The sequence below is a fragment of the Ovis canadensis genome, chromosome 4 (genome assembly GCF_042477335.2).
Source record: "Ovis canadensis isolate MfBH-ARS-UI-01 breed Bighorn chromosome 4, ARS-UI_OviCan_v2, whole genome shotgun sequence".
Lineage (NCBI taxonomy): Eukaryota > Metazoa > Chordata > Mammalia > Artiodactyla > Bovidae > Ovis > Ovis canadensis.
The window spans coordinates 47,409,753-47,436,462 of NC_091248.1; the positions used below are offsets into that span (position 1 = coordinate 47,409,753).

General features: G+C 36.8%; 1 protein-coding gene across 1 annotated transcript in view; it reads right to left on the reverse strand.

Moving 5' to 3' along the window:
- The window catches only part of LOC138439222 (phosphatidylcholine translocator ABCB4-like), a 134,311-nt gene that overhangs the window by 70,723 nt on the left and 36,878 nt on the right, over window positions 1-26,710 (reverse strand). Inside the window, exon 3 of the mRNA XM_070292380.1 lies at window positions 8,069-8,202. Within this exon, the coding sequence (XP_070148481.1) occupies window positions 8,069-8,181 (113 nt within the window). The 5' untranslated portion in view covers window positions 8,182-8,202. The remainder of the gene's footprint in view (window positions 1-8,068; window positions 8,203-26,710) is intronic.

Sequence of the window (26,710 nt, forward strand, 5' to 3'; positions counted from 1 at the left end):
TCCATGCTAGATGCAGAGAGTATATAAAATTTAAATTTGGTTCCTTAAAGTCAGAAAAGAAAAAATCCACTGATGTACAATGAGACTTTAGGGAAAATATCACATCCATTAGAATGTTTCTAACAGAAACAAAATACCACATCCATTAGAATGTTTCTAACAGAAACAAACAACATCATATCTTTTTTAGTGTAACCAAATAAGATGCTGAGAATTTATTCATTTTAAAAAATGCATCCTGCCACCCAAAATTATATCTTTTAATTACTTAAAGCACCTAACTCTCCAGTGTTCTTTCCTCAGTGTTGGGCCATGCACTGACTTAGAAGAGCTGCGTCCCTGGGGAGACAGCTGGCACCCCTCGCCCAGCACTGTGCTGAATCCCAGGTGGCCCAGCTGCAAGGTGTGGGCAGGGAGGTTTACATCAGCCTCACGTGACACGGGTTCCAGGGACAAGGATGGACATGCTGTAATTACCTTCGCTTAGATGGCTCGCCTTTTGCAGCTAATGGAGCGGCACTGATTACACTCACATCCTGAGGTGTGTGGGCTATTGTGCGCAGGAAGCAGCAGTGAGAGAGAGAAAGGAAGAGGTTAGAGAACCAGGCACAGGTTGGCTGTCAAGAGGACTTAAGGAATAGAAAAACAGAAAATGAAAAAGAGGGGAGAGGGGAACCTTTGCTTTCAAGGCTAGAGAATTTCCAGAGAATTTCTCTTTCATAGAAAGGGGGTATCAGGAGTCCTGCAGAATGGCAAAAGAAAATATTTTACATGGGGTCATACTTCAGTTATATTAGGGTATGTTATTATTTAAATAAAACTTGTTGGAGAGTTGAGTAGCCTTTATTAGTGGGGTTTGTCTGGCCCATACATTTTTGTCTATCAACTCCCCTTTGAGCCGAGGCACTCGACCTGGAATCCCTGGTTAAGGAATTTGACCAGGGAAAAATTTACTTTTAATTTTGCTAACCCCCAACCAAAATTCAGCATTTCCTTTGATTATCAGTGCAGGCAACAAGCCTCTGTAGTGTTATCAGTAACTGTGCCTGTATTGCCAATAGAAATCCCAGACCATTTTCATATCATGTTCTACTTTTTATAGATTTCTGGAAATAATTTTACCCACAGATCTACTTTGAATTACAGTAGGTATTAGACCTATAGTTAGTTCTTGATATACAATGGGTTAAAAATAGAAGCATGGATTTCAGCTCAGTTCAGTTCAGTTCATTTCAATCACTCAGTCGTGTCCGACTCTTTGCGACCCCATGAATTGCAGCACACCAGGCCTCCTTGTCCATCACCAACTTCCGGGGTTCACTCAGACTCATGTCCATCGAGTCGGTGATGCCATCCAGCCATCTCATCCTCTGTCGTCCCCTTCTCCTCCTGCCCCCAATCCCTCCCAGCATCAGACTCTTTTCCAATGAGTCAACTCTTCGCATGAGGTGGCCAAAGTATTGGAGTTTCAGCTTTAGCATCATTCTTTCCAAAGAACATCCAGGGCTGATCTCCCTTAGATGGACTAGTTTGGTCTCCTTGTAGTCCAGGGGACTCTCAAGACTCTCCTCCAACACCACAGTTCAAAAGCATCAATTCTTTAGCGCTCACCTTTCTTCATAGTCCAACTCTCACATCCATACATGACTACTGGAAAAACCATAGCCTTGACTAGATGGACCTTTGATGGCAAAGTAATGTCTCTGCTTTTGAATATGCTATCTAGGGTGGTCATAACTTTCCTTCTAAGGAGTAAGCATCTTTTAATTTCATGGCTGCAGTCACCATCTGCAGTGATTTTGGAGCCCCCCAGAATAAAGTCTGACACTGTTTCCACTGTTTCCCCATCTATTTTCCATGAAGTGATGGGACCAGATGCCATGATCTTTGTTTTCTGAATGTTGACCTTTAAGCCAACTTTTTCACTCTCCTCTTTCACTTTCATCAAGAGGCTTTTGAGTTCCTCTTCACTTTCTGCCATAAGGGTGGTGTCATTTGCATATCTGAGGTTATTGATATTTCTTCTGGCAATCTTGGTTCCAGCTTGTGCTTCTTCCAGCTCAGTGTTTCTCATGAATTCTGCATATAAGTTAAATAAGCAGGGTGACAATATACAGCCTTGATGTACTCCTTTTCCTATTTGGAACCAGTCTGTTGTTCCATGTCCAGTTCTAACTGTTGCTTCCTGACCCGCATATAGGTTTCTCAAGAGGCAGGTCAGGTGGTCTGGTATTCCCATCTCTCTCAGAATTTTCCAGTTTATTCTGATCCACACAGTCAAAAGCTTTGGCATAGTCAATAAAGCAGAAATAGATGTTTTTCTGGAACTCTCTTGCTTTTTCTATGATCCAGCGGACGTTGGCAATTTGATCTCTGGTTCCTCTGCCTTTTCTAAAACCAGCTTGAACATCAGGAAGGTCACGGTTCACGTATTGCTGAAGCCTGGCTTGGAGAATTTTGAGCATTCCTTTACTAGCGTGTGAGATGAGTGCAATTGTGTGGTAGTTTGAGCATTCTTTGGCATTGGAAGGAAAACTGACCTTTTCCAGTCCTGGGGCCACTGCTGAGTCTTCCAATTTTGCTGGCATATTGAGTGCAGCACTTTCACAGCAGCATCTTTCAGGATTTGAAATAGCTCAACTGGTAAGCATGCATACATACATGCATACATAGGGTAAGCAACCATAAATTAGGAAAGCCTAACACAGCCTTAAATAAGAATTTTAAAAATAAGAATGCTCTTAAAAACAAAGTAAAAGAAAATTCACACAAGATATCCAGGAAGAAGGAAGAACTCAATGACAGTAGAGAGTTCATACTTTCAGGCCAGAGAATGACTAAAGGGGAAGAAGGCTATCTTGAACTTGAAATCAGCTGGGATGCTAAGAAAATCCAATGGAAATATCTGCAACACGAACAACAATAGTAACTAAGGATCCAATACAGTGGACCTTCTGTCAAAGGTCATGTATTAATATCATGCTTACAAGTAATTGGCCCACATTAGCAAATAGGGAAGATGGATAAGTTCAGAAGCAAGCAAAATAGGTACCTGTTGATATGAAGTTATTTTTCTCAGAAAGCTAATTCTAGCCTGATATGAAATAAGCTGATGCACAGAAATCCTATGTCCCTAATTCCTGCATATTTTTATTCCTGCATACTTTTTATTTTTGGCTGCACTGGTGGGCCTGCGGGATCTTCGTTCCCTGACCAGGGATCAAACCCATGCCCTCTGCAGTGGAAACAGAGTGGTAACCACTGGACTGCCAGGGAAGATCCCTTGTGTACTGCAGAAGGAAGAGCTGCAAATATGGCTGAGATGTAAAGATTAGAGTCACAGTCTTCAATTCAAATATTCGATTTCATTGACAGGCTATGAATAGGCCCTGAAAAACGAGCTCAACTAGTCACAGACTAAGCAAAGAAAGGGAATGTCTACATTTTACAGGTTTCAGATTACTAAGGTGACTAAGTTCACATCTCTTGTGGCAGCAAGTTTCTACAATGTGAATCTCAGCTGTACAGCGATATGAAGACACAGGCAATCCTAATTCAATCAATCAATTTAGAGAATGTCTCTGGACTGAATCAATCATTGCGCCACAGGGCATCCTGTCTTCCACTATTTAAAATGTTCACATAACCCCAAAAGTGTAATCAGAATGAATCTGGTTTCTTAAATAGAAGTAAAAAATGAAGATCGTAGTTTGGTCCCAAGCCTACTGAGTTACACACTGTTTAAAATGTAAGTTTGGTGCTCAGGTTCTGGTATGTTTTCCCAAGTATTAAGGCTGGATAAGAGTGCTATACATGCAAGCAGTCACTCCGAACTGCAGTTCAAAGGCTCAGTAAACCTGCCAGCTGAGATATCTGTTTCATCCTTCAATCCTGACACTTGGCAGACCTGATTCACTGAGCAGATTAACTACTTTGCTCTTTGCACTACAATGAATAAAGACAGGCGTAATCTTTGCCTGCAGACTTCTCCAGACAAGTAGTAGATCTTTCTTCCCCGAAAAGTATCAATAAATGGAGGCTTCTCTGGTGGCTAAGACGGTAGAGTCTGCCTGCAATGAGGCAGACCTGAGTTTGATCCCAGGGTTGGGAAAATCCCCTGGAGAAGGAAATGCCAACACACTCCAGTATCCTTGCCTGGGGATGGACTCTGTTTGAGGTCTGAGCAAAACAAAGATATAAAAACAGGATTTAGAATGTAATTATTCTGTGGTGTTTTGATACTCAATACCAGTTTTTTACAGAATAAATATTAACCCATCTCTGCTGGGCAGCATCTTGCTGGGTAGGGCCTACTCCCAAGGCTTATTAAGAGAGCTGGTCAGCTGGAGTTTGGGATTCTTTGGTCCACCCAGGTCAAGAGTGCTACATTTCTAGTGTTTCTTACCTTCTCAATTACCTTTTATACTTTGGTATATGCTAGTTATAGAAATATATTCTCCCCTATATTGAAGGGGTTTAGAATACACTTGTCATGTTAATCTCTCCTGCTTTTAATTTGAAAATAAGAAAATTAAGTTTCTGTATCACTGGGGTACCTTCTATTAATATAATCCCTTATGATTATAAAGTGGAAGTAACACACAGATTCAAGGGATTAGATCTAATAGATAGTGGCTGAAGAACTATAGATAGAGGTTCCTAGCATCGTACAGGAGGTGGTGACAAAAACCATCCCCAAGAATAAGAAATGCAACATGGCAAAATGGTCATCTGAGGAGGCCTTATAAATAGCTGAGAAATGAAGAGAAGCTAAAGGCAAAGGAGAAAGGGAAAGATAAACCCATCTGAATGCAGAGTTCCAAAGAATAGCAAGGAGAGATAAGAAAGCCTTCCTCAGTGAACACTGCAAAGAAACAGAGGAAAACAACAGAATGGGGAAAACTAGAGACCTCTTCAGGAAAATCAGAGATACCAAGGGAACATTTCATGCAAAGATGAGCACAATAAAGGAAAGAAATGGTATGGACCTTGCAGAAGATATTAAGAGGTGGCAAGAATACACAGAAGAACTATACAAAAAAGATCTTCATGACCCAGATAACCACGATGGAGTGATCACTCAGCTAGAGGCAGACATCTTGGAATGTGAACTCAAGTGAGCCTTAGGAAGTATTGCTACAAACAAAGCTAGTGGAAGTGATGGAATTCCAGCTGAGATATTTCAAATCCTAAAAGATGACACCGTGAAAGTGCTGTATTCAATACAAAAGCAAATTTGGAAAACTCAGCAGTGGCCACAGGACTGTAAAAGGTCAGTTTTTATTCCAATCCCTAAGAAGGGCAGTACCAAAGAATGTTCAAACTACCATACAGTTGTGCTCATTTCACATGTTAGCAAGGCAATGCTCAAATCCTTCGAGCTAGGCTACAAGATTACATGAACCGAGAACTTTCAGATGTACACACTGGACTTAGAAAAGGCAGATGAACCAGAGATCAAATAGCCAACATCCACTGAATCACAGAAAAAGCAAGAGAATTCCAGAAAAACATCTGCTTCATTGACTATGCTAAAGCCTTTGTGTGGATCACAACAACTGTGAAAAATTCTGAAAGGGATGGGAATACCAGACCACCTGACCTGCCTCCTGAGAAACCTGTATGCAGGAAGAACCAGACATGGAACAACAGGCTGGTTCCAAATTGGGAAAGGAGTACATCAAGGCTGTATATTGTACCCTGCTTGTTTAAATTATATGCAGAGTACATTATGTGAAATGCCAGGCTAGATGAATCACAGGCTGGAATCAAGACTGCCAGGGGAAATATCCATAACTTCAGATATGTAGATGACACCACCCTAATGGCAGAAAGCAAAGAGGAACTAAAGAGTCTTTTGATGAAGGTGAAAGAGGAGAGCAAAAAAGCTGGCTTAAAACTCAACATTTTCAAAAAAACTAATCTCATGGCATCTGGTCCCATCACTTCATGGCAAACAGATGGGGGAAAAATGGAAACAGTGACAGACTTTATTTTCTTGGGCTCCTGAATCACTGTGGACAGTGACTGCCCCCATGAAATTAAAGACACTTGCTCCTTGAAAGAAAAGCTACGACAAACCTAGGCAGTGTTTTAAAAAGCAGACACATCACTTTGTCGACAAAGATCTATATAATCAAAGCTATGATTTTTCCAATAGTCATGTATGGATTTGAGAGTTCAACCATAAAGAAGGATGAGTGCTTAAGAATTGATGCTTTTGAACCTTGATGCTAGAGAAGGCTCTTGAGAGTCCCTTGGACAGCAAGGAAATTAAACCAGTCACTCCAAAAGGAAATCAAGCCCAAATATTCACTGGAAGAACTGATGCTGAAGCTGAAGCTCCAATATTTTGGCCATATGATGTGAAGAGCCAGCTCACTGGAAAAGACCCTGATGCTTGGAAAAACTGAGGGCAGGAGGAGAAGGGGGTGATAAAGAATGAAATCGGTGGATGGCATCGTTGATTCAATGGACATGAGTCTGAGCAAACTCTGGGAGATAGTGAAGGACAGGGAAGCCTGGTGTGCTGCAGTCCATTGGGTCACAAACAGCCGGACATGACTGAGCGACTGAACAAGTCTTTTCATCTTAACCTACAGAAGCCAAGATACAAACTCAGTTAAGACATAAAAGAGAATTCAAATTGCACATTTTTAAAACCTGTATTCAATCAGACAATTAGAAAGTAAATAAATGAATAAATTTAATAGTTCAAGAAAATGGAGGCCAAAGGACCACTAAGATAACAATTGTGACAAAAGTGAAATCTATGAGAAAAACTTTTTTACAAAAAAACTAGTCGTAGTTGACTTAGAAATGAAGACATTTATTGACTTCAATGTATTCCCTATTGGCTCAGACAGTAAAGAGTTTGCCTGCAATACAGGAGACCCAGGTTTGATCCCTGGGTCGGAAAGATCCCTAGAGAAGGGAATGGCAACCCACTCCAGTATTCCTGCCTGGAAAGTCCCATGGACAGAGGAGCCTGGTGGGCCCCAATCCATGGAGTTGCAAAGAGTCAGACATGACTAACACACTAACTTAAAAATAATACACATTCCATTAAACAAGATAAATACATTTTTGTTAATATTAACGTTATCAGAAAAGTCTTTTAAGTCCTAGGAAGCTATTAAGCTTGTGAATACACTTTAAGTTTTCCCAAGTTCTCATTTTTACCTGAAAGCTTTAATTTTAACGTTGGCCACAAATATTTGTCAAGCTGTTTTTCTTGTGAGAACAGACTTACTTCATTCATCTTTATTTAAGGACTGTCTACAAATGCCTAAGTCAAAAAAGCTACAGTTTGAATGTTTTTCTTTCAAGTAAAAATACTATTACACAACAAAAGCATCTAGTTCAGCTAACAATTCAAACGACTGCGTGAGTACTTTTCCTTGAGACGACCACCACATTTCAGTATGCTGCAGAAATGCTTTATGCATGCTTCCCATCGTGTCACTCAAAATACTAAAAAGAAAGGCTTCTAAAGGTTGAGATTTAATTAAATTAATAATGTTTACCATTATAGACATTAAGTGAAACTGGCTTTTTTTTTTGACCAAGTGCATGACGAGGAAGAACTCAATGACCACTAGAATAGTTTGATGCCACTGTTTTAATTTATGCCAAAGCATCACCAATTTTACCTACCACTGCTTCTGCACCAGTAATATGAATATCAACCTGGTACAACAGGCAAATCACATTTTGGAATTATGTGAACAGAGTCTGACATGTGGACTGCCAGTGCAGGACATGAACAGCTGCTGAAACTTCACAGACTGGGAAAGATTTCACCGTGCCTCTCAAAAAAGAAACTCACAGTGACTAGCTTCATGCCTCCTTGCTACTTATAGGGCAACAGAGAAGATTTAAGAGCACTCTTAAATAACTAGTAAAAAAAAAAAAATTAAGCCTCTGAAAGATGTTAAATTTGGTCAAGTGCTTAATTTCAACAAAGAAAAGAAATATTGTATACAGCAAAGAGGTTAAATTCTCTATTTGGGTTAAAATGCTTAGTCTGAGAGCGTACACACCCTGCACATTATTACTAATGTCTTACCTTAGCTCTGGAGGAACTGACATGTTCCATATTTTCAATGCTGCAGATACAGTTCTGTGAAACCTTCCGGCAAGCCACTCTGACATAGTCCCAGAAGCTACGAGGACTTCCATAACCAAACCAGGTTACTTGACCTTCAGGAGACAAATTGTAACACAAAATAAAAAGAAAACCAGACTAGTAACTCAAAATGCAACAACAACAAAATAAAGGGCAGTAGAGTGTGGGATTGTGGAAAGGACACTGATCTTGGGGTCAAAAAGCCTTAAGTCTGGTCCCTTTCTAACTTTACCTACTTGTGTGATTTTGGACCATCTATTTAATGGATCTGGATCATAGTTTTCTCAACAATACAATCAGAGTAAATGAAGCAAAAAGGGCCTAGACACTAAACACAATTGTCTGCATGTTAATATCCTATTATTCTAACACAGTCTTTCAGAGAGCACACAGTTATCCTTCCTTGTGCTTCCAGTTAAGCATTCATTTAAATCGCATCTTTGCTATTTACTGGCTGTGTGACCCCAGGCAAGTTAATTAACCTTTCTGAACACCACTTTTCCTGACACTAAAAGGGGACTAATTGGAGTAACCACTTTATGAGTATTCTCTGAATCAAATACAACAATACCCGAGTAATGCCTGACTAGTCCTGAGTAATGCCTGAGTAATGAGTATGCCTGAGTATTCAGAGTATGAGTATTCTCTGAATCAAATACAACAATGCCTGAGTAATGCCTGAGTAGTCCTGAGCATAGGACTTGGCACATAAAAGTACTATAAAATAAGAAAGATAATAAAAAAGAAAAAAAAATGTTACCTATTGCATCCTAAACCTTTTTCTTCTTGGAAAAACAGAAAAAAAAATTAAAAGGCAATACTGTTTCTTCTCTTCAAAGGGATACTTCAAAGAAATGGAACAATATGTAGCTCATAAGTACCTAGCAACAGCAGGAACCATGGGCTGACTAATCATTACCACCCATTCACTACCATTCTCCCAAGCCTTCATCCGTCATTCACCTGCTCACTTCTAGTCAACAACCCATGACAGGTCCTTAGGCGCTTACCATTCTAGTCTTCCAGACCTGGATAACTTCATCTGTGTTCAAGAACAAATGTCCTTTTGTGTGTATTAATATTTCAATGCAGGACTTTGGGTAATAAGTCCATGGGAACAATTTTATATTCTGAATATTTTTAAATGGGATATGAGAGACATCTTAGTATTTCTTCAGTTTTCTGAAATAATTACTCTTACCTAAGGAAGCTGTTCGATCTTAAGAAAGAGTAGCTTTTATATTTTAAAACCTCTGCCTCTTTATTTTCAAGTAACATTTATTTATCTCAATTTTCTTTTCCCCAGTAACATGTTCTCTCTAAGCAACATCAAGAAGTGTAAAAGTTCTTGTCCACAAGCAGCATTTTAGGAACAATGTCTGAAATATCTGAGTGGTATCCAACCACGGTAACACTTAAGAACAACTAGGCTTCTTTTAAAAAGTACTCATGTCTAGGCTCCACCCAAACTAAATAACCAGAATCTTTGGGGGTGGGCCTAGGCATTGGTATTGTTAAAAAGATCCCTCTGGTATTTCTAATAATATAGTTAATCAACCAAGGGAAAGCTCACGTGTCATGATAGGTAATCCCTATTCATCATGCAGGACATTTCAAAGGCCTCCTCTTTTTGTAAGCCACATGTGATCTCTACAGCAAGTCACTCCTCCCTATGAGCTGGCCTAATACCCTGAGTTTACACTTAAAGTTACCTGCTTACTTGATTGTCTCACACATTAGATGGTAAGGTCACTAAGGTAGAGACTATATCTTATTTGTCTTTAATTCTATCTCCAGCACTTGACACAATGCTTGTCTCACAGCAGGCATTTAATAAATATTTATTAAAACAAATCGACTGGCTAATCTACACTAACCAGATCTTAACTGCAACTCATAAAAATTTGAATCTTAAAAATCTAATTAGGATCTTTTTACAGTAACAGCTCAGTGGCAATCTGGTATCAAGACGCTACATTACAAACATCAAATATTCTGGACAAAAATATTTACTTTTATAAAAATACAAAAGCACTGACACATCCCTACTCAAACATCATTATATAACTCAAACGTCTCTTCAGTAATGAAATCTTACTGCCAAAAGATAGAAATCTATGGGAATATTTATAATCTTCCTTCTTTCCTTCAGTCTCTCCCCATCACTTTTCTTTGCTCCTTCTCCTCTTTAGTTAAAAATAGTTCCCAGAACATGATGTCAGTATAGTCTGTTTTTAGGGCAATTTTCATGTTATCAATTTGTTAGCCATTTGGAGAAGAGATAGGATGTCTAATGTTAAGAAAGTGGGCTTTTGATTCAAGAGGACCAGAGCAGATCACTTTTTAGACATGTAATCTTAAGCTAATGACTTTTCACTTTACCAACCTGAGTTTCTTCTATAAACTGATGATAATGGTAGTATCTACATGATAACACTGTTGTGAGGATTAGATAATGTATGTGCAGCAATTACTATATAGCCTAATACAGATGTGAATAACCATTATTACTTTTATTATTATTATCATACAAAGGGTTAAGAGATCCAAGCTCCCCTTGCATTACAAAATAGCAATGAAATGCACAGTGAAGTTTTCCCCATTACTTGCTTAGAATCTAGAAATATCTTCAAAATTCACTCCCTAATCCAACCTTTTCCCATATCAACCATCCTAAATTGACCTCCCTAAAATCTAGTCTTGGTTAATTTCTTTAGCCTCCATTAATTGAGATCATCCCACAATTTAAAAATGAGGACTAGCAACCACACTTCTCTCAATAAACGGAGTACCATACACTGGAAGCAATCTTGAAGGGAGAATCACAAGGCTTCTCTGGTAACTTTATTTTAAACCTTCTCATAAGTTTGATGCAGTTGAGGAAAATAATTTATGAGAAGTTTAAAAGTGGAGCTGTTGAAAAATTTAAAAAATGTAACAAAGTCCCCTTTGATGGGTAGGGTGACTCAGTAATCCCACTACTGTTCATATTTCCAGAGAGAACCATAATTCAAAACAACACACGCACCCCAATGTTCCCTGTAGCACTACTTACAATAGGCAGGACACAGAAGCAACCTAAATGTCCAGCAATAGGGGAATGGACAAAGAAGCTGTGATATATATATAGAATGGAATATTACTCAACCATAAAAAGGAATGAAACTGGATCATTTGTAGAGACATGTATGGACCTAGAGGCTGTCATACAGAGAAAGGTAAGTTACAAAGAGAAAAATATCATATATTAATGCATATATGTGGAATCTAGAAAAATGGTATAGATGATCTTATTTGCAAAACAGAGACACAGACACAGAGAACAAACATATGGACACCAAGCGGGGAAGAAGTGGGGTGGGATGAATTGGGAGATTGGGATTGACACATATACACTATTGGTAATATGTACGAAATAGATAAGTGATGGAAACTTACTATATAGCCCAGAGAAAATCCCCAAATGAGGGGATATATAGATACGTACAGCTGACTCTCTTTGTTGCACAGTAGAAACTAACACAACATTATGAAGCAACTACACTCCAGTAAAAATTAATTTAAAACAGAGTCCCCTTATGGAAGAGAGGAAACAAAGATACAGAAAAACTAAATATCTAGGCTTAGGTTATACGGAGAGGAATAGAGGCTAAATCCTTGAGACTCCTATTATCTGTATGATTGCAGTCTACAGGACTTTCACCCAAGAGACAATGACGAGATTTCCTAAATTCCTTAAAAAATTGCAAATAGAACTACCTTATGACCCAGCAATCCCACTTCTGGGCATACACACCGAGGAAACCAGAATTGAAAGAGACACATGTACCCCAATGTTCATTGCAGCACTGTTTATAATAGCCAGGACATGGAAACAACCTAGATGTCCATCAGCAGATGAATGGATAAGAAAGCTGTGGTACATATACACAATGGAGTATTACTCAGCCGTTAAAAAGAATTCATTTGAATCAGTTCTGATGAGATGGATGAAACTGGAGCCGATTATACAGAGTGAAGTAAGCCAGAAAGAAAAACACCAATACAGTATACTAACACATATATATGGAATTTAGGAAGATGGCAATGACGACCCTGTATGCAAGACAGGGAAAGAGACACAGATGTGTATAACGGACTTTTGGACTCAGAGGGAGAGGGAGAGGGTGGGACGATTTGGGAGAATGACATTCTAACATGTATACTATCATGTGAATTGAATCGCCAGTCTATGTCTGATGCAGGATGCAGCATGCTTGGGGCTGGTGCATGGGGATGACCCAGAAAGATGTTCTGGGGAGGGAGGTGGGAGGGGGGTTCATGTTTGGGAATGCATGTAAGAATTAAAGATTTTAAAATTTAAAAAATAAAAAACTAAAAATTAAAAAAAATAAAAAAAAATAAAAAAATAAAAAGCAAAAAAAAAAAAAAAAAAAGAAACTAAGGAAACTGAGAAGCTAAACAACTGACAGCCTGACACGTCACCATGTCGCAGGGCCTTACGCTGAGGCTGAAGCTCCATTACTCTGGCCACCTGATGTAAAGAGCTGACTCTTTAGAAAAGACCCTGATGCTGGGAAAGACTGAAGGCAGGAGGAGAAGGGGACAACAGAAGATGAGATGGCTGGATGGCATCACCAACTCAATGGACATGAGTTTGAGCAAAGCTCCAGGAGATGGTGAAGGACAGGGAAGCCTGGCGTGCTGCAGTCCATGGGGTTGCGAAGAGTTGGACATGACTGAGTGACTGAACAACAACAAAGTATACCAGCAATAGTATCTTCACAACACTTCCACCTACTCAAGAAATTAGATGAGAGCATGACTGGCTTGATTCTGCCCACCTTACTCTTTCATGTGCATCGTTTTCAAAATGAATTTGTTAAATCAAGACTCTGAAGTTTTCACATTCAGAAGATGCGCATGGATTAAGAGAAGGTGGGGGTCGTTTGTTAGAAACTCCAAATGAACTCTCATGTAAATTGTCCATATATCCTAGGATTTTAAGAAAGTAATTTCTGCATCTATTTAAATGCTTGAGGTTAAAAAGAATAACAGAAGTGTTCAATTGGTTATTTGAATTATTATTACTTGAACATCACTTCTACTTAAATACAGATTAACTGTTAGCAAAAGATGTACTTGGGGTTATTAGTCTGTAAAACCTATATTCAACAGGAAAATTCAAAAACAAACTTACAAGCTGACCATGCCTTTAAAAATTGCTGAGGTAATAAATAATCACTCCAAAGATAGTCTCATTTCCTTCAAAAATAGCCACAAAAGGAAATCCCATAGCAAGGAACCGACTAGCCTATATTTTGAAGACATTTTATTCAGGAGAAGAAACATGCTATCGCTAATTGAATTCTCTTTTTAATGTTGCCAACAAATACAGGTGTATAAAGTGCTTTCAATTTTATATGTATTTTTAGAAGTTGACTTTTTCCAAAGTTAAACAAACTTTTCAATACTTATTTCCAACCCATTGATCTGACTCTAATTCACTTCAGGCACAGAAATAAGAGGTGAAAGTTTGCTAGACTAAAAGGTGATCTGCTACTAACCAGCTACATGATGTCTTTCCCACTAAACTGCCTATTTTCAAGCACCTTAAAATGGCCTGCGATCTCTAAGGTCTTTATTATTTTAAATTGCTCTTTTATATTACCTAACTTGAATAATGTAGATATTCACATCATGAAGAATATTTGTGTTTTGCTCTTATGTTATTTTATGGCCAGATGAGACCTTCTAAAAACTGAAATTTCCAAAGTGGATCTCTATTTAGTAGTGGATGATGACACGTCATCTTTTGGTAATATATAATGAATCTGTTAGATGACTTTCTTTCTCCACTCTTTGTATAGTGCTTAGTTATGTAAAGAGCTGGTCTCACAAACTGAAGTTTTTTTAGTGCCACAATACATCACCTGGATGACAACATCCAAGACTGTTACCTGGGACCTGCCATTTATCTAGACAAGCGATAAAAGACAGAGCCATCAAATTTTAAAAAGCCACTCTAATATCACTGCCGCTTAGAAGAAAAGCTATGACAAAACTAAACAGTGTTTAAAAAGCAGAGACATCACTTTGCCAACAAAGGTCCACATAGTCAAAGGTATAGTTTTCCAGTAGTCATGTATGGATGTGAGAGCTGGACCATAAAGAAGGCTGCATGCTAAAGAACTGATGCGTTCAAACTGTGGTGCTGGAGAAGACTCTTGAGAGTCCCTTGGACTGCAGGACATCAAACCACTCAATCCTAAAGGAAATCAAGCCTGAATATTCATTGGAAGAACTGACACTGAAGCTGATATTCACTGGCCACCTGATGTGAAGAGCTGACTAATCGGAAAAGACCCTGATGCTGGAAAGACTGAAGGCAGGAGGAGAAGGGGACAACAGAAGATGAGATGGTTGGATGGCATCCCCAACTCAATGGACATGAGTTTGAGTAAACTTTGGGAGACAGCGAAGGACAGTGAAGCCTGGCTTGCTAGAGTCCACGGGGTCACAAAGAGTCAGACATGATTGAGCAACTGAACAACAAAAATATCACTGCAAAAGTTTCAGATACTTAAAGGAAACAAATTACTTGTGGATTTAGATTGTTGCCAATATATTTAGATTTTTAAACTTTGCACTGTAGATTTTATAGTGTGTGTGTGTGTGTGTTCAGCTGCTTCAGTTGTGTCCAACTCTTTGTGACCCTATGGACTGTCGCCCATCACAGGCTCCTTTGTCCATGGGATTTTCCTGGCAAGAACACTGGAGTGAGTTGCCATTTCCTCCTACTCGGGGGATCTTCCTAACTCAGCGATTGAACCCACGTCTCCTGTGTCTCTTGCACTGCAGGCGGATTCTTTACCACTGAGTTGCCAGGGAAGCAGGAATCTTACATTTCTTCCTGCTAATTTATGAAAATTAGTTTAAAATTTTCTAAACAGAGAAAATTCCCATTTATGCAAAAGATCAGAATCCTATCCTTTAAAAAAAAAAAAAGGGCACTATTAGTTGAAGTTCACATTTATTAGACCACTCAGTGCTAAAAGTACAATCGTGACCTTAATTTTCCAGATAAAGTTTCATGTTAATGTTCTATAAAAAAAGAACAAATATAAACACTTAAACTAACTTTAATTACACTTTAAGCTGATGTGAATAAATCTGAGTCTAGATGAGATACTCAACCGTACTTATACTGCTAGCTCTATGTTATTTATAAGATGCCGCAAGTAAATCATTCAGCAACTATGAATCACAGTTACCAATCTATAAAATGTAATCATTATCCTTTGGTACTGACAATGTCTTGTTCATTGGTAAGGAATTTATCACAAACAAATTTCTAAACTATACCACAGTTTATACCATAAAAATTAGCCAATTCTTAATCTCCCAAAACAACAAAGAAAATGAAGATAATCAGGTTCACCAGAAATCTGAAAACTGAATTTGACTTATAGGCTTTTTTATCCCAGTAATTCTACCATCTTTTGAAGCAGAGTACAAAGGTTTTGCTTTCTTCTTCTGCCAGCATTTTTGATATAAGGCTTAGAACACTGGTAGACTGAATTAAGAGCATGAAGGCTGACATCCACACAGAGTCACATATCAAAGCACAGGCCTGAAGAAATCGAGTGTAATGTTTCAGCAGTGACTAAGATTATGCATAAGGGACCTAAATTGTTTAAAGTGATTATGGGGATCAGGATTGAGGAAACGAGAACATACTGTTTTTCTATTTCTACCTGTCTTACTATAAGTGATCTTTAAAAATAACAACTATGTACTTCTTTAAAAGGCCAGGTTATTAGCATGAGGCCTAGAAGTGCTTTGTATACAGCAGGAACACAATAAAAAAAGTTTCAAATAAGTGAGTTAAGGCATATATTTTACCTTGAAGAAAGGAAACTAAGGAATATAATCCCACTAGTGGTTTAAAACCAGTAGTGACTGTTGATAGCACCCATGTATGTTTTACTGAGTAACTTTGGAAAATTCATAGCTTCCCCGAGCCCCAGTTTGCATGTAATTCAAATATTACTACAAAGCACTTACAAACTGAGAAAATAACCAGTAAGTCTTATATTAGTGAGTTATAGTAAAATATAAGTAACACAGATACACATGATTAATAAAATTGTGCTTAAAACCAGGAAACTTAATAGAAATATAGAGGGGGTCATGTAGGAGAGTAAATGGAGTATTATATTGTGTGGGTTAACAAAAAGCTTTTAATTTAAAAATCAGTGTAAGCATAGTTCTGCTCTCTGGATTAATAAAAGCAGAAAGCTTTGCAAAACCCATGCAATGTACTAAGAAAGATCACTTAACTGATACAGCCCTCCCCAGTAAGTCAATTCCATGCTCCTGTGCAGCTCGGTGGTGGGATACATCACCAGCATAGAGTACCTTGAAGAGGTATTTGCAGATGAGACAGCCATCAGCAACTTTGAGAACTCTCTTTAAAAAAAATAAACAACAACACAGAGATATTTGAGAAACCTGACATGAAGTTTACAAAAGCAAACTGAACAGCCCCAATAAGATAGCTACAAATAATCTTGATGCAGTAAACACCACTTACATCTAATTCATAAGATGAACTCAATTAAGATGAATATGGGCTCTACTCAGCATAGAAATCAAACTGGTCTCTTGTAGCCTATTCTGTTGGAGAGGCTGCGGTGTGTCAGTTACAAAAGAGAGAAGCTACTGTTCCCTGTTTATTTTCATCTTCATTACTGCTCCCCAAACATAACAAGCTGATAATGAAAGAATGCAAAATGAACAAGAAGCCTGCTGAATTTGCTAGCCTTGCACCTCAGAATGTATACAAATGGCTAGGAAAGTTGCTCACTTATTGAACTATATGACTCAGAAAGTTGACTTTAAAAACAAGTGTTCTTTTTTACTGTTAAACTTTTCAAAAAGTTATAAAATTCATTTTAAGGGGAAGTTCTCTCTTTTATTGGTTTAAGAAGAGAGAAAATTTGCATAATTTTTTCTGAATCATGAGAACAACACTTAATTATTTTGTAAAATAATCCTTAGTTTAACCAATGTTGACTAAATGCCTACTTTATGCAAAAACACTGTTTTTTCTACAGCTTCCAATTATTGTTTAACAATCACCATCTGGAAAAGTACTATAAATTCTTGCCTATGTTTTTTGGCAATTCCCAGTAGAATTATACAGGAACACTCCAAAGTCAAATTTCTGAAGTCATACTCCCCACAGATGGTATCTTCTTTCATAAGCAAACACTGAAATTCCAACAGGACATGGTCCCACACCTTTCCAAATACTTAGACCTTTCATGAAACTAAACAGAAGCAAGCAACCAAACACGGTCAGTAATGCATAAAAAAGTAAAAGGAAGGAGATATATATAGTTGTGCTATTGGCTACGTCTATGTTTCTACTATTCAGCTCTATCCTCCTACATCCATTTGCATCACTGGAAACAAATATTAAATTTGGAAACACATATCCAGAAGGATCTAGAACCAAAAGTTACCCGAGTTGAAGCCCATATTAAAACTGAATGCTCTTTCTACAACAAACAAAATGAAAATCTCTCTGCATTAAATGTAAATCAGAACAGAATGCCTTTCGTTGAAAATGTTAAGAACACCAATTTTTAATGTTTAAACCACATTTACTAGCTCTGCCTTGAGAGTAGTGTATCTTATCTGTAGTTATTTACATAATCAAAAAGTTATCAAAGTAAAAACAATTTTCAGGGAAACTGTGCTTAAAGTAATTTTACTTTTAAAAAAAGTTTCAAGTAAGATTCATCATGTTCAGATTTATGTCATGGTTTAATCAATCCCTGGTACAAAATGGGAAACAACTACTGAATCTATTATGAAGCTCAGTTTATACTTTAGGGTTTTTTTCAGCTATTAACATGTTAGCCTTTATGACCCGGTTATGTGTAATATTTTGATTCTGGCTGTGGAACACCATCTGACAATTTTAACAACTAAAACATTTCCACTTATTTGCAGGCATTAATTGCTTTGATCATAATTTAATATCTCACTTGAGGTCAGTTACAAGCAACCAGAAGTATCCAGACCAAAAGACAATCCACCAGATTCCAATTATTTGTAGTCACAGTTCAGCACCCATCTCATTCTGTAGATGGAAAGGTGAGGCCCAGAGAGCGCCTAGACCTAGCACATCTGTTCCCTGCATCCTCATACTCATCTACTCCTTCAGCTGTAGACAAGATCTGACAGACGAGAGAATCAGTCAACTGGCTTTCCTGGTTGAACGTGAGTTCTTATTACAGTCTCATAAATGGGAAAAATAATGGTGCAGTAAACACAGAGTGTGAATGGGGTAAATTTTTTCATATAAAATATAAATCCTTAGCTTAGATGGTGCCAAAATATATATATATGTATATATGAATGGCAAAGCTTACATTATTTCTAAGTGGCTCAAGGAGTGGCTTGTTAGTAGAAAACATTCTCATTTTCAATTGAAATTAAAACTTTTTGTTTTAAAGTATACAATAATATGTATTTATATATTTTGTTTAAATTATTTATAATATATAAAAGATATAATATATACATGATATACCTGAATAAGAATATAGGTATATTAATATGTAAATACTTAAAATTTGTTTACACATTTCATATGTAATTTGTTACACTTTTCATATGTAATTAATATGTAATATTACATATTAAAATCTATTACATATATAATGTTATATATTTAACATTAAATATATAATGTTAGGACAGATGAGACAAGACCAAATATTTAAACCAAACAAACTGAAAATGTTTTGTTCAAGAACAAAAGTCATTCAAATGGACCATTATAATTATATAATATATGGTGATACTAGGTGCTAGTTTCCAAAATTTTATCCAAAAGAAGAATCTACTCAGAAATGGATATGCAATAAAAGAATGCTTAAGTATACTGAAGATATAGTATTCTCTGACTTGGAAAGTAGATAATTTTCAAAAACAACTAAGTAAATCAACTTTATAATCTTTATATTAACGTGGAAAATGGCCACCATACAGAAAAGACTGCTTTAAACAAATCAATCAGCCTTGGTGATAAGACTGAATGTAATACCAATCCATAAATACATTTATTCTTCCCTTTTTTCATGTTAGCCCTTGTTACAACTTTAGCTTTCTATTTGATTCCTTTGAAGACTGAGCTACATTATCATGACTGATAAAGTCTGACCGATGCTAACAACTATGTAAAACGTGACCCTTTGCCTCTGCTGTATTTAGTCTTATTTTCTCTCTGTGCGTGTATACTTTTCTAATAAGACTACAAGTAGATGACTCTTTTATGTAATTAAAGATGGATTCCTGAAAAGATCCCTAGATAGATTTGTAAATTGATTGCCATTTATAAGGCAAATAACAAGACTGATAATCAATGATCAGAGAGTAAGTCAGAATTTTCAAAAGTTTTCTTTTTAAACTGGGAATACCAGATAGAACACACTATTCTGTCATTAATACTAATAATGTTCAAGTTTGTATTGCCTGAAATTTTGAATCATTAACCATGTATCTGGATGTAAGAGAAAATCACTCAGTGACGCAATATTTACAACTGCAATATGCACTGTAATTCAGCTAACAGTGAAACAGTACCTTTTCTAGGTAGCCATTTTCCACTTTTTAGTAGCTTCTAAAATTTAAATGTTATATATAACTTATCTTAAACTTCTCAAAGGTTTGCTTTAAAATGCCATTTACAGGTAAATGTAGGTACATTGAAAAAGTATTTGCTTATTTGATTCAACAATTTTTTAAAACTGAGCACCAAAATTATGCAAATACTTTACATTTGATAAGTCATAGTGACTTTAAAGAAAAAGAATATAGGAAGTTTAACCAAATAAAAATATTAGATTATATGCATGAACGACTCATTGAAATTAGAAAATCAGAAAAATGTAGGAACTGAAATTATGATGCTCTCCAAAAATGAATGAAAGTCCATTAAATTGTGCAATCTTTTCCTTGTTCTATACTATGAGAAATATTTACTTCCTTTAAATGAGCAATATTTGAGCATTAAGTGATCTAAACTGTTGAGGTTATGTAACAAAAATTTTACCAAGAAAAAATTTCCATTACTGAAAATAAACAAAATATGATTTGATAATTACAAGTACTATAAGTAGCTCTATGCTAATTTGCAAAAATCATAAGATCAAACTGGGAATGTCCTATTATTTTTCTGGCAGAGACTCAAAGGACTACAGACACAGGTAAACAAACACAAACATGAATTACCATCAGAAACCATCATTTCCTGCTAACTCCAAGAACTGGATTACCTAATAGAATCAGAAAGTTTTTTAACTCTATCCTATATTTTAAAAAAAGCACACACACAAAATATCCTAGGCAATTCTATCAATAGTAGCTATTATTTAATAAGTCTTTTCATAATGCTTTCTTCCATGTAGTAATCCCTTCTCAGAACTCAACTCTATATTGTAATTCTTTCATTTGAAGGACTTTTGAAGGGAAGTTCACAAAAAATAAACTTGAAAAACTCTCCAGGGGTAAGGAGGTTTAAAACCACTAATAAACCTCTCTTTCTGTAAATAAGAAAATGCTTAAATGTGAATGTTAAAAATTCCTTGAAAATTACAGTTTGGTTCTAAAATATAAAAACTGTTTTGTTCCTATCACCAAATAAAATATAAAAACTTGAGATATCTTTCTTGCTCTTCACCTAAAAACGCCTACAACAAGTACACTAATTAAGTGTTAGTGTGATTGTATAACAATGACATACTTCAAACAGGAGCAAATCACCAACTATGTGGCCATTGTGTGTTTCAGAATTTTAAACATTCAAAACCATATACAATATGAAACTAAGACAAGAAAAATATTTCAGATGTTTAAAAACAGAAATGAACTTTCAAGTGAAACATAAAAATAAAATAATAAACAACCAATAATATTTACGTAAGAAGACTAATAAAAGTCATTGACCAAAATGGGCTATAAAATAATGAGTTCCACATAATGTACATAATTAATTCTTTTTTATTCTAGACTAATTAAAAAATTAAATCCACAGAACAAATAAACAAAGTCATAATCTGGAAGTTAGGAAAAGAGATAAGTAAACACAAACATACATTCAATCTCATTTGTAAACAAATTAAAATAACAAAATGTTGTATATATTTCATATTAATAGAAGACCAAAAAAATTTTCCCCTTACCAAATTAAAAATAGTAATATAATAGTATAATGAGCATATGAGAAAATAACCATATATACTATTGTTGGTACAACCTGATAGATGATAGATAATATAGCAACATACATTAAACATAACATAGTACATATATATCATAATGTGCACACCCCTTAATTTCAGTAATTACAATTCTAAGAATTCATTAGCTACTATCATTAATAGAAAACAATTTTGAAGAATTAGAAAATTGTGAAAAAAATTTTTAAGTGATATATGGCAGCATGTTTATGAAAGAGAAATTTGGTAAAAAATTTTGATAAGTAAATATTACATTAATTATGGTTCATTCATACAATCAAATATTATATATTTGTTTAAAATGAAATGGCAGTATAAACAAGAGAAGATAAATGCTCAAAAACCTGTAAATGACTTTTCATAACAGTACTATTATAATAGGACTGTGGCTGTAGAAAAAAATGGAAACAATCTAAATGTCCATTAAATGATTAATGAATATACAAAATGTGGTGAGTCTATAGAATGGAACATTATTCAACCATTAAAAGAAATGAAGTTGTGGTACCTGTACAAGAAGGATTAGCCTTGAAAACATGCTTAATTAAAGAAGCCAAACATAAAAGCCACATATTTTACGACTTCATTTACATGAAATGTTCAGAAGTAAATCCGTAAGGACCAAAAGCATATTAGTGGTTTCAAGGAAATGGGGTGGGGATAGTGGGGAGGAAAGAAAAGGAAGTGACTGCTTAGTAGATACAAAGGTTCTTTTCTAATATAATGAAAAGGTCCTGGAACTGACAGCAGTGATAGTCGCACAACACTGTGCATATACTAAAATCCAGTATATTGTACACTTTCAGTTAGGTTCAGTCGCTCAGTCGTCTCCGACTCTTTTAAACACCATGAACTGCAGTATGCCAGGCCTCCCTGTCCATCACCAACTACCAGAGTTCACTCAGACTCATGACCATCAAGTTGGTGATGCCATCCAGCCATCTCCTCCTGCCCCCAATCCCTCCCAGCATCAGAGTCTTTTCCAATGAGTCAACTCTTCCCATGAGGTGGCCAAAGTACTGGAGTTTCAGTTTTAGCATCATTCCTTCCAAAGAAATCCCAGGGCTGATCTCCTTCAGAATGGATTGGTTAGATCTCCTTGCAGTCCAAGGGACTCTCAAGAGTCTTCTCCAACACCACAGTTCAAAAGCATCAATTCTTCGGCGCTCAGCTTTCTTCACAGTCCAACTGTCACAATCAAACAGAACCACTGGAAAAACCATAGCCTTGGCTAGACGGACCTTTGTTGGCAAAGTAATGTCTCTGCTTTTGAATATGCTATTTAGGTTGGTCATAACTTTCCTTCCAAGGAGTAAGCGTCTTTTAATTTCATGGCTGCAGTCACCATCTGCAGTGATTTTGGAGCCCCCCCAGAATAAAGTCTGACACTGTTTCCACTGTTTCCCCATCTATTTCCCATGAAGTGATGGAACCAGATGCCATGATCTTCATTTTCTGAATGTTGAGCTTTAAGCCAACTTTTTCACTCTCCTCTTTCACCTTCATCAAGAGGCTTTTGAGTTCCTCTTCACTTTCTGACATAAGGGTGGTGTCATCTGCATATCTGAGCTTATTGATATTTCTCCTGGCAATCTTGATTCCAGCTTGTGCTTCTTCCAGCCCAGCGTTTCTCATGATGTACTCTGCATAGAAGTTAAATAAGCAGAGTGACAATAGACAGCCTTGACGTACTCCTTTTCCTATTTGGAACCAATCTGTGGTTCCATGTCCAGGTCTAACGGTTGCTTCCTGACCTGCATATAGGTTTCTAAAGAGGCAGGTCAGGTGGTCTGGTATTCCCATCTCTTTCAGAATTTTCCACAGTTTATTGTGATCCTCACAGTCAAAGGCTTGGGCATAGTCAATAAAGCAGAAATAGATGTTTTTGTGGAACTCTCTTGCTTTTTCCATGATCCAGCAGATGTTGGAAATTTGATCTCTGGTTCCTCTGCCTTTTCTAAAACCAGCTTGAACATCAGGAAGTTCATGGTTCACATACTGCTGAAGCCTGGCTTGGAGAATTTTGAGCATTACTTTACTAGCATGTGAGATGAGTGCAATTGTTCTGTAGTTTGAGCATTCTTTGGCATTGCCTTTCTTTGGGATTGGAAGGAAAACTCACCTTTTCCAGTCCTGTGGCCACTGCTGAGTTTTCCACATTTGCTGTCATATTGAGTACAGCACTTTCACAGCATCATCTTTCAGGATTTGAAACAGCTCAACTGGAATTCCATCACCTCCACTAGCTTTGTTCATAGGGATGCTTTCTAAGGCCCACGTGACTTCACATCTAGGATGTGTGGCTCTAGGTGAGTGGTCACACCATCGTGATTATCTGGGTCGTGAAGATATTTTTTGTACAGTTCTTCTGTGTATTCTTGCCACCTCTTCTGAATATCTTCTGCTTCTGTTAGGTCCATAAAATTTCTGTCCTTTATCGAGCCCATCTCTGCATGAAATGTTCCCTTGATATCTCTAATTTTCTTGAAGAGATCTCTAGTCTTTCCCATTCTGTTCTTTTCCTCTATTTCTTTGCATTGATCGCTGAGGAAGGCTTTATCTCTTCTTGCTATTCTTTGGAACTCTGCATTCAGATGCTTATATATTTTCTTTTCTCCTCTGCTTTTCACTTCTCTTCTTTTCACAGCTTTTTGTAAGCCCTCCCCAGACAGCCATTTTGCTTTTTTGCATTTCTTTTCCATGGGGATGGTCTTGATCCCTGTCTCCTGTACAATGTCACGAACTTCCATCCATAGCTCATCAGGTACTCTATCAGATCTAGTCCCTTAAATCTATTTCTCACTTCCACTGTATGGTCATAAGGGATTTGATCTAGGTCATACCTGAATGGTCTAGTGGTTTTCCCCATTTTATTCAATTTAAGTCTGAATTTGGCAATAAGGTCATGATCTGAGCCACAGTCAGCTCCTGGTCTTGTTTTTATTGACTGTATAGAGCTTCTCCATCTTTGGCTGCAAAGAATATAATCAATCTGATTTCGGTGTTGACCACCTGGTGATGTCCATGTGTAGAGTCTTCTCTTGTGCTGTTGGAAGAGGGTGTTTGCTATGACCAGTGTGTTCTCTTGGCAAAACTCTATTAGCCTTTTGCTCTGCTTCATTCCGTATTCCAAGGCCAAATCTGCCTGTTACTCCAGGTGTTTCTTGACTTCCTACTTTTGCATTCCAGTCCCCTATAATTCACCTGTGAACTTTATGTTATATGAATTTAATCTCAAGTCTTAAAATGCTAATAAAACAAAATGAAGTGGAAAAATATAGTATGACTAACAGCAAAACACAGGTCATAACAAAGAAAATACACATATTGTCTATATATGTATATATTCAGATGTGACAGATATACAGAAAGTTGCTAGCTGCAATTTTATCTGGGGTTTCTGGAAGGTTTTATGAATACTTCTAAGGTTTTATATGTGAACCCGTCGACATTTTTATATGGAGTAGGAGTAAAAGGGAAGGCAGAGAACAATGATAATCCAAGAAGATCAAAGCATAGATACACAAAAAGGGGTTAAATTAAGGAATCATGCTAGAGCTTTATAATTTTCTTCCTTTCTTTCCTTTTTTTAAAAACATAGTAGAACATTAACAAGAATATAAACAAATAGTCCACATGGTCTTTATGGGATAAAATCTTAAAATGAAGAAAGAAGTTTTTCAAAAGGCATCAGGAAAACAAGAAATGATAAGGGCTATAAGCTTAGGAATACATAAAAGTATATGGATATCATTTTAATTAAAAAAGATATATGAAGAAAAGGAAACTTGAGTGATACTTCAATGTTTCCAGTTACATTTTTTTAACCATACTTGCCTTACAGACTGAAGTCCTCTGTTTTTAGACTCTACACAGCTGCTTATTTACTACTTGAAGTTTAAATTTACTATACTACATAGTGGTTAATTTTATTTCCTATACAATTTAAGCGGCTCCTCCCATGGCTCAATGGTAAAGAATCTGCCTGTCAATGCAGGTTCAAACCCTGGGTCAAGAAGATCCCCTGGAGAAGGAAATGGCAACACACTCCAGTATTCTTGCCTGGGAAATCCCATGGACAGAGGAGCCTGGTGGGCTACAGTTCACGGAGTTGCAAGAACAGGATACGACTTAGAAACTAAAACATACAATTTAAGACACTGAACGAAAATAACCATCTACATATAACCCTGGATGTTTCAAGAATGTTTGAATATTATGATTTTCTGAGATACAAAATCTGCTGAAGGTTTCCTGCATTTCCAAGTATACCATGGAAGTACATTCCAAGAACAGAGTGGCCTTGTCCATTGTCTAAAAGCCAAACTTTGGCAACCTTCAGAGCCACTTTCTTTTCTATTGTATCATGTTTTTTTGGCCTGAGTAGGTGAGGTTTATTGGGTGAGTTGTGTTCAAATGTTACTGCAGAAACAATTCAAGTCTCATTTTATGTGGAAACTAAGACTCAAAAGTTGGAAAACATTCAAAAATGAACAAAGAAAATTCAAGAGCCAAATGGAGAGGTTTATCTTTACCATTGTTTCTAACAGTGTTTACACCACACTTCAAAAGTTGGCCTCATAGGGAGGTAACTATTTATTATTTAAGTCAGGAAGAGCTTTGAGGTTCAAGCCAGCGTTCCTGAACAATGCTTAGGTATCATAACAGTTCAACTGGATTGCAGAAATTCTAAAATGTCAAGTCACAGACATTCTATCTTATTTTAAGTGTCTGAATCCAGATACTATCAGAGAAAAAAAAAAAACAACCAAACCAAAAAAAAAAAAAAACCCACAGAAAACCAGCCCATAGATTAGTCCTCAGGGGATCAAGAAGTGGAAAATTTCTCAAGAGTTCTGTTTTCCAACAAATATTCACTATGTGCCTACCATATCCCAAGCACTGTTCCAGAAATCCAGGCGACATCAATGAATGAAACAAAGATCTTTAGCCTAACAAAGCTTATACTTTAGCAGAGGTAAAGGAATACAATAAACAATAATCATAATGAGTAAATCACCTATATCAGAAGTTAAGACTTTAAAAAATAACCAGGACAGGGAAAAAAGGTCAGGGATGCTTCAGGTGAAAGGAGGTGAGGTGAGTTCTAATTTAAAATATGCTGGAAGGATTTACACTTCAATGAACAGTTTTGAAACAGATGGGGAATTAACCATTCAGATGAAGATGTGCAATGGTGTTCTATGATAGCTGCTGCCGCCACTGCTAAGTCACTTCAGTCGTGTCCGACTCTGTGCGATCCCAC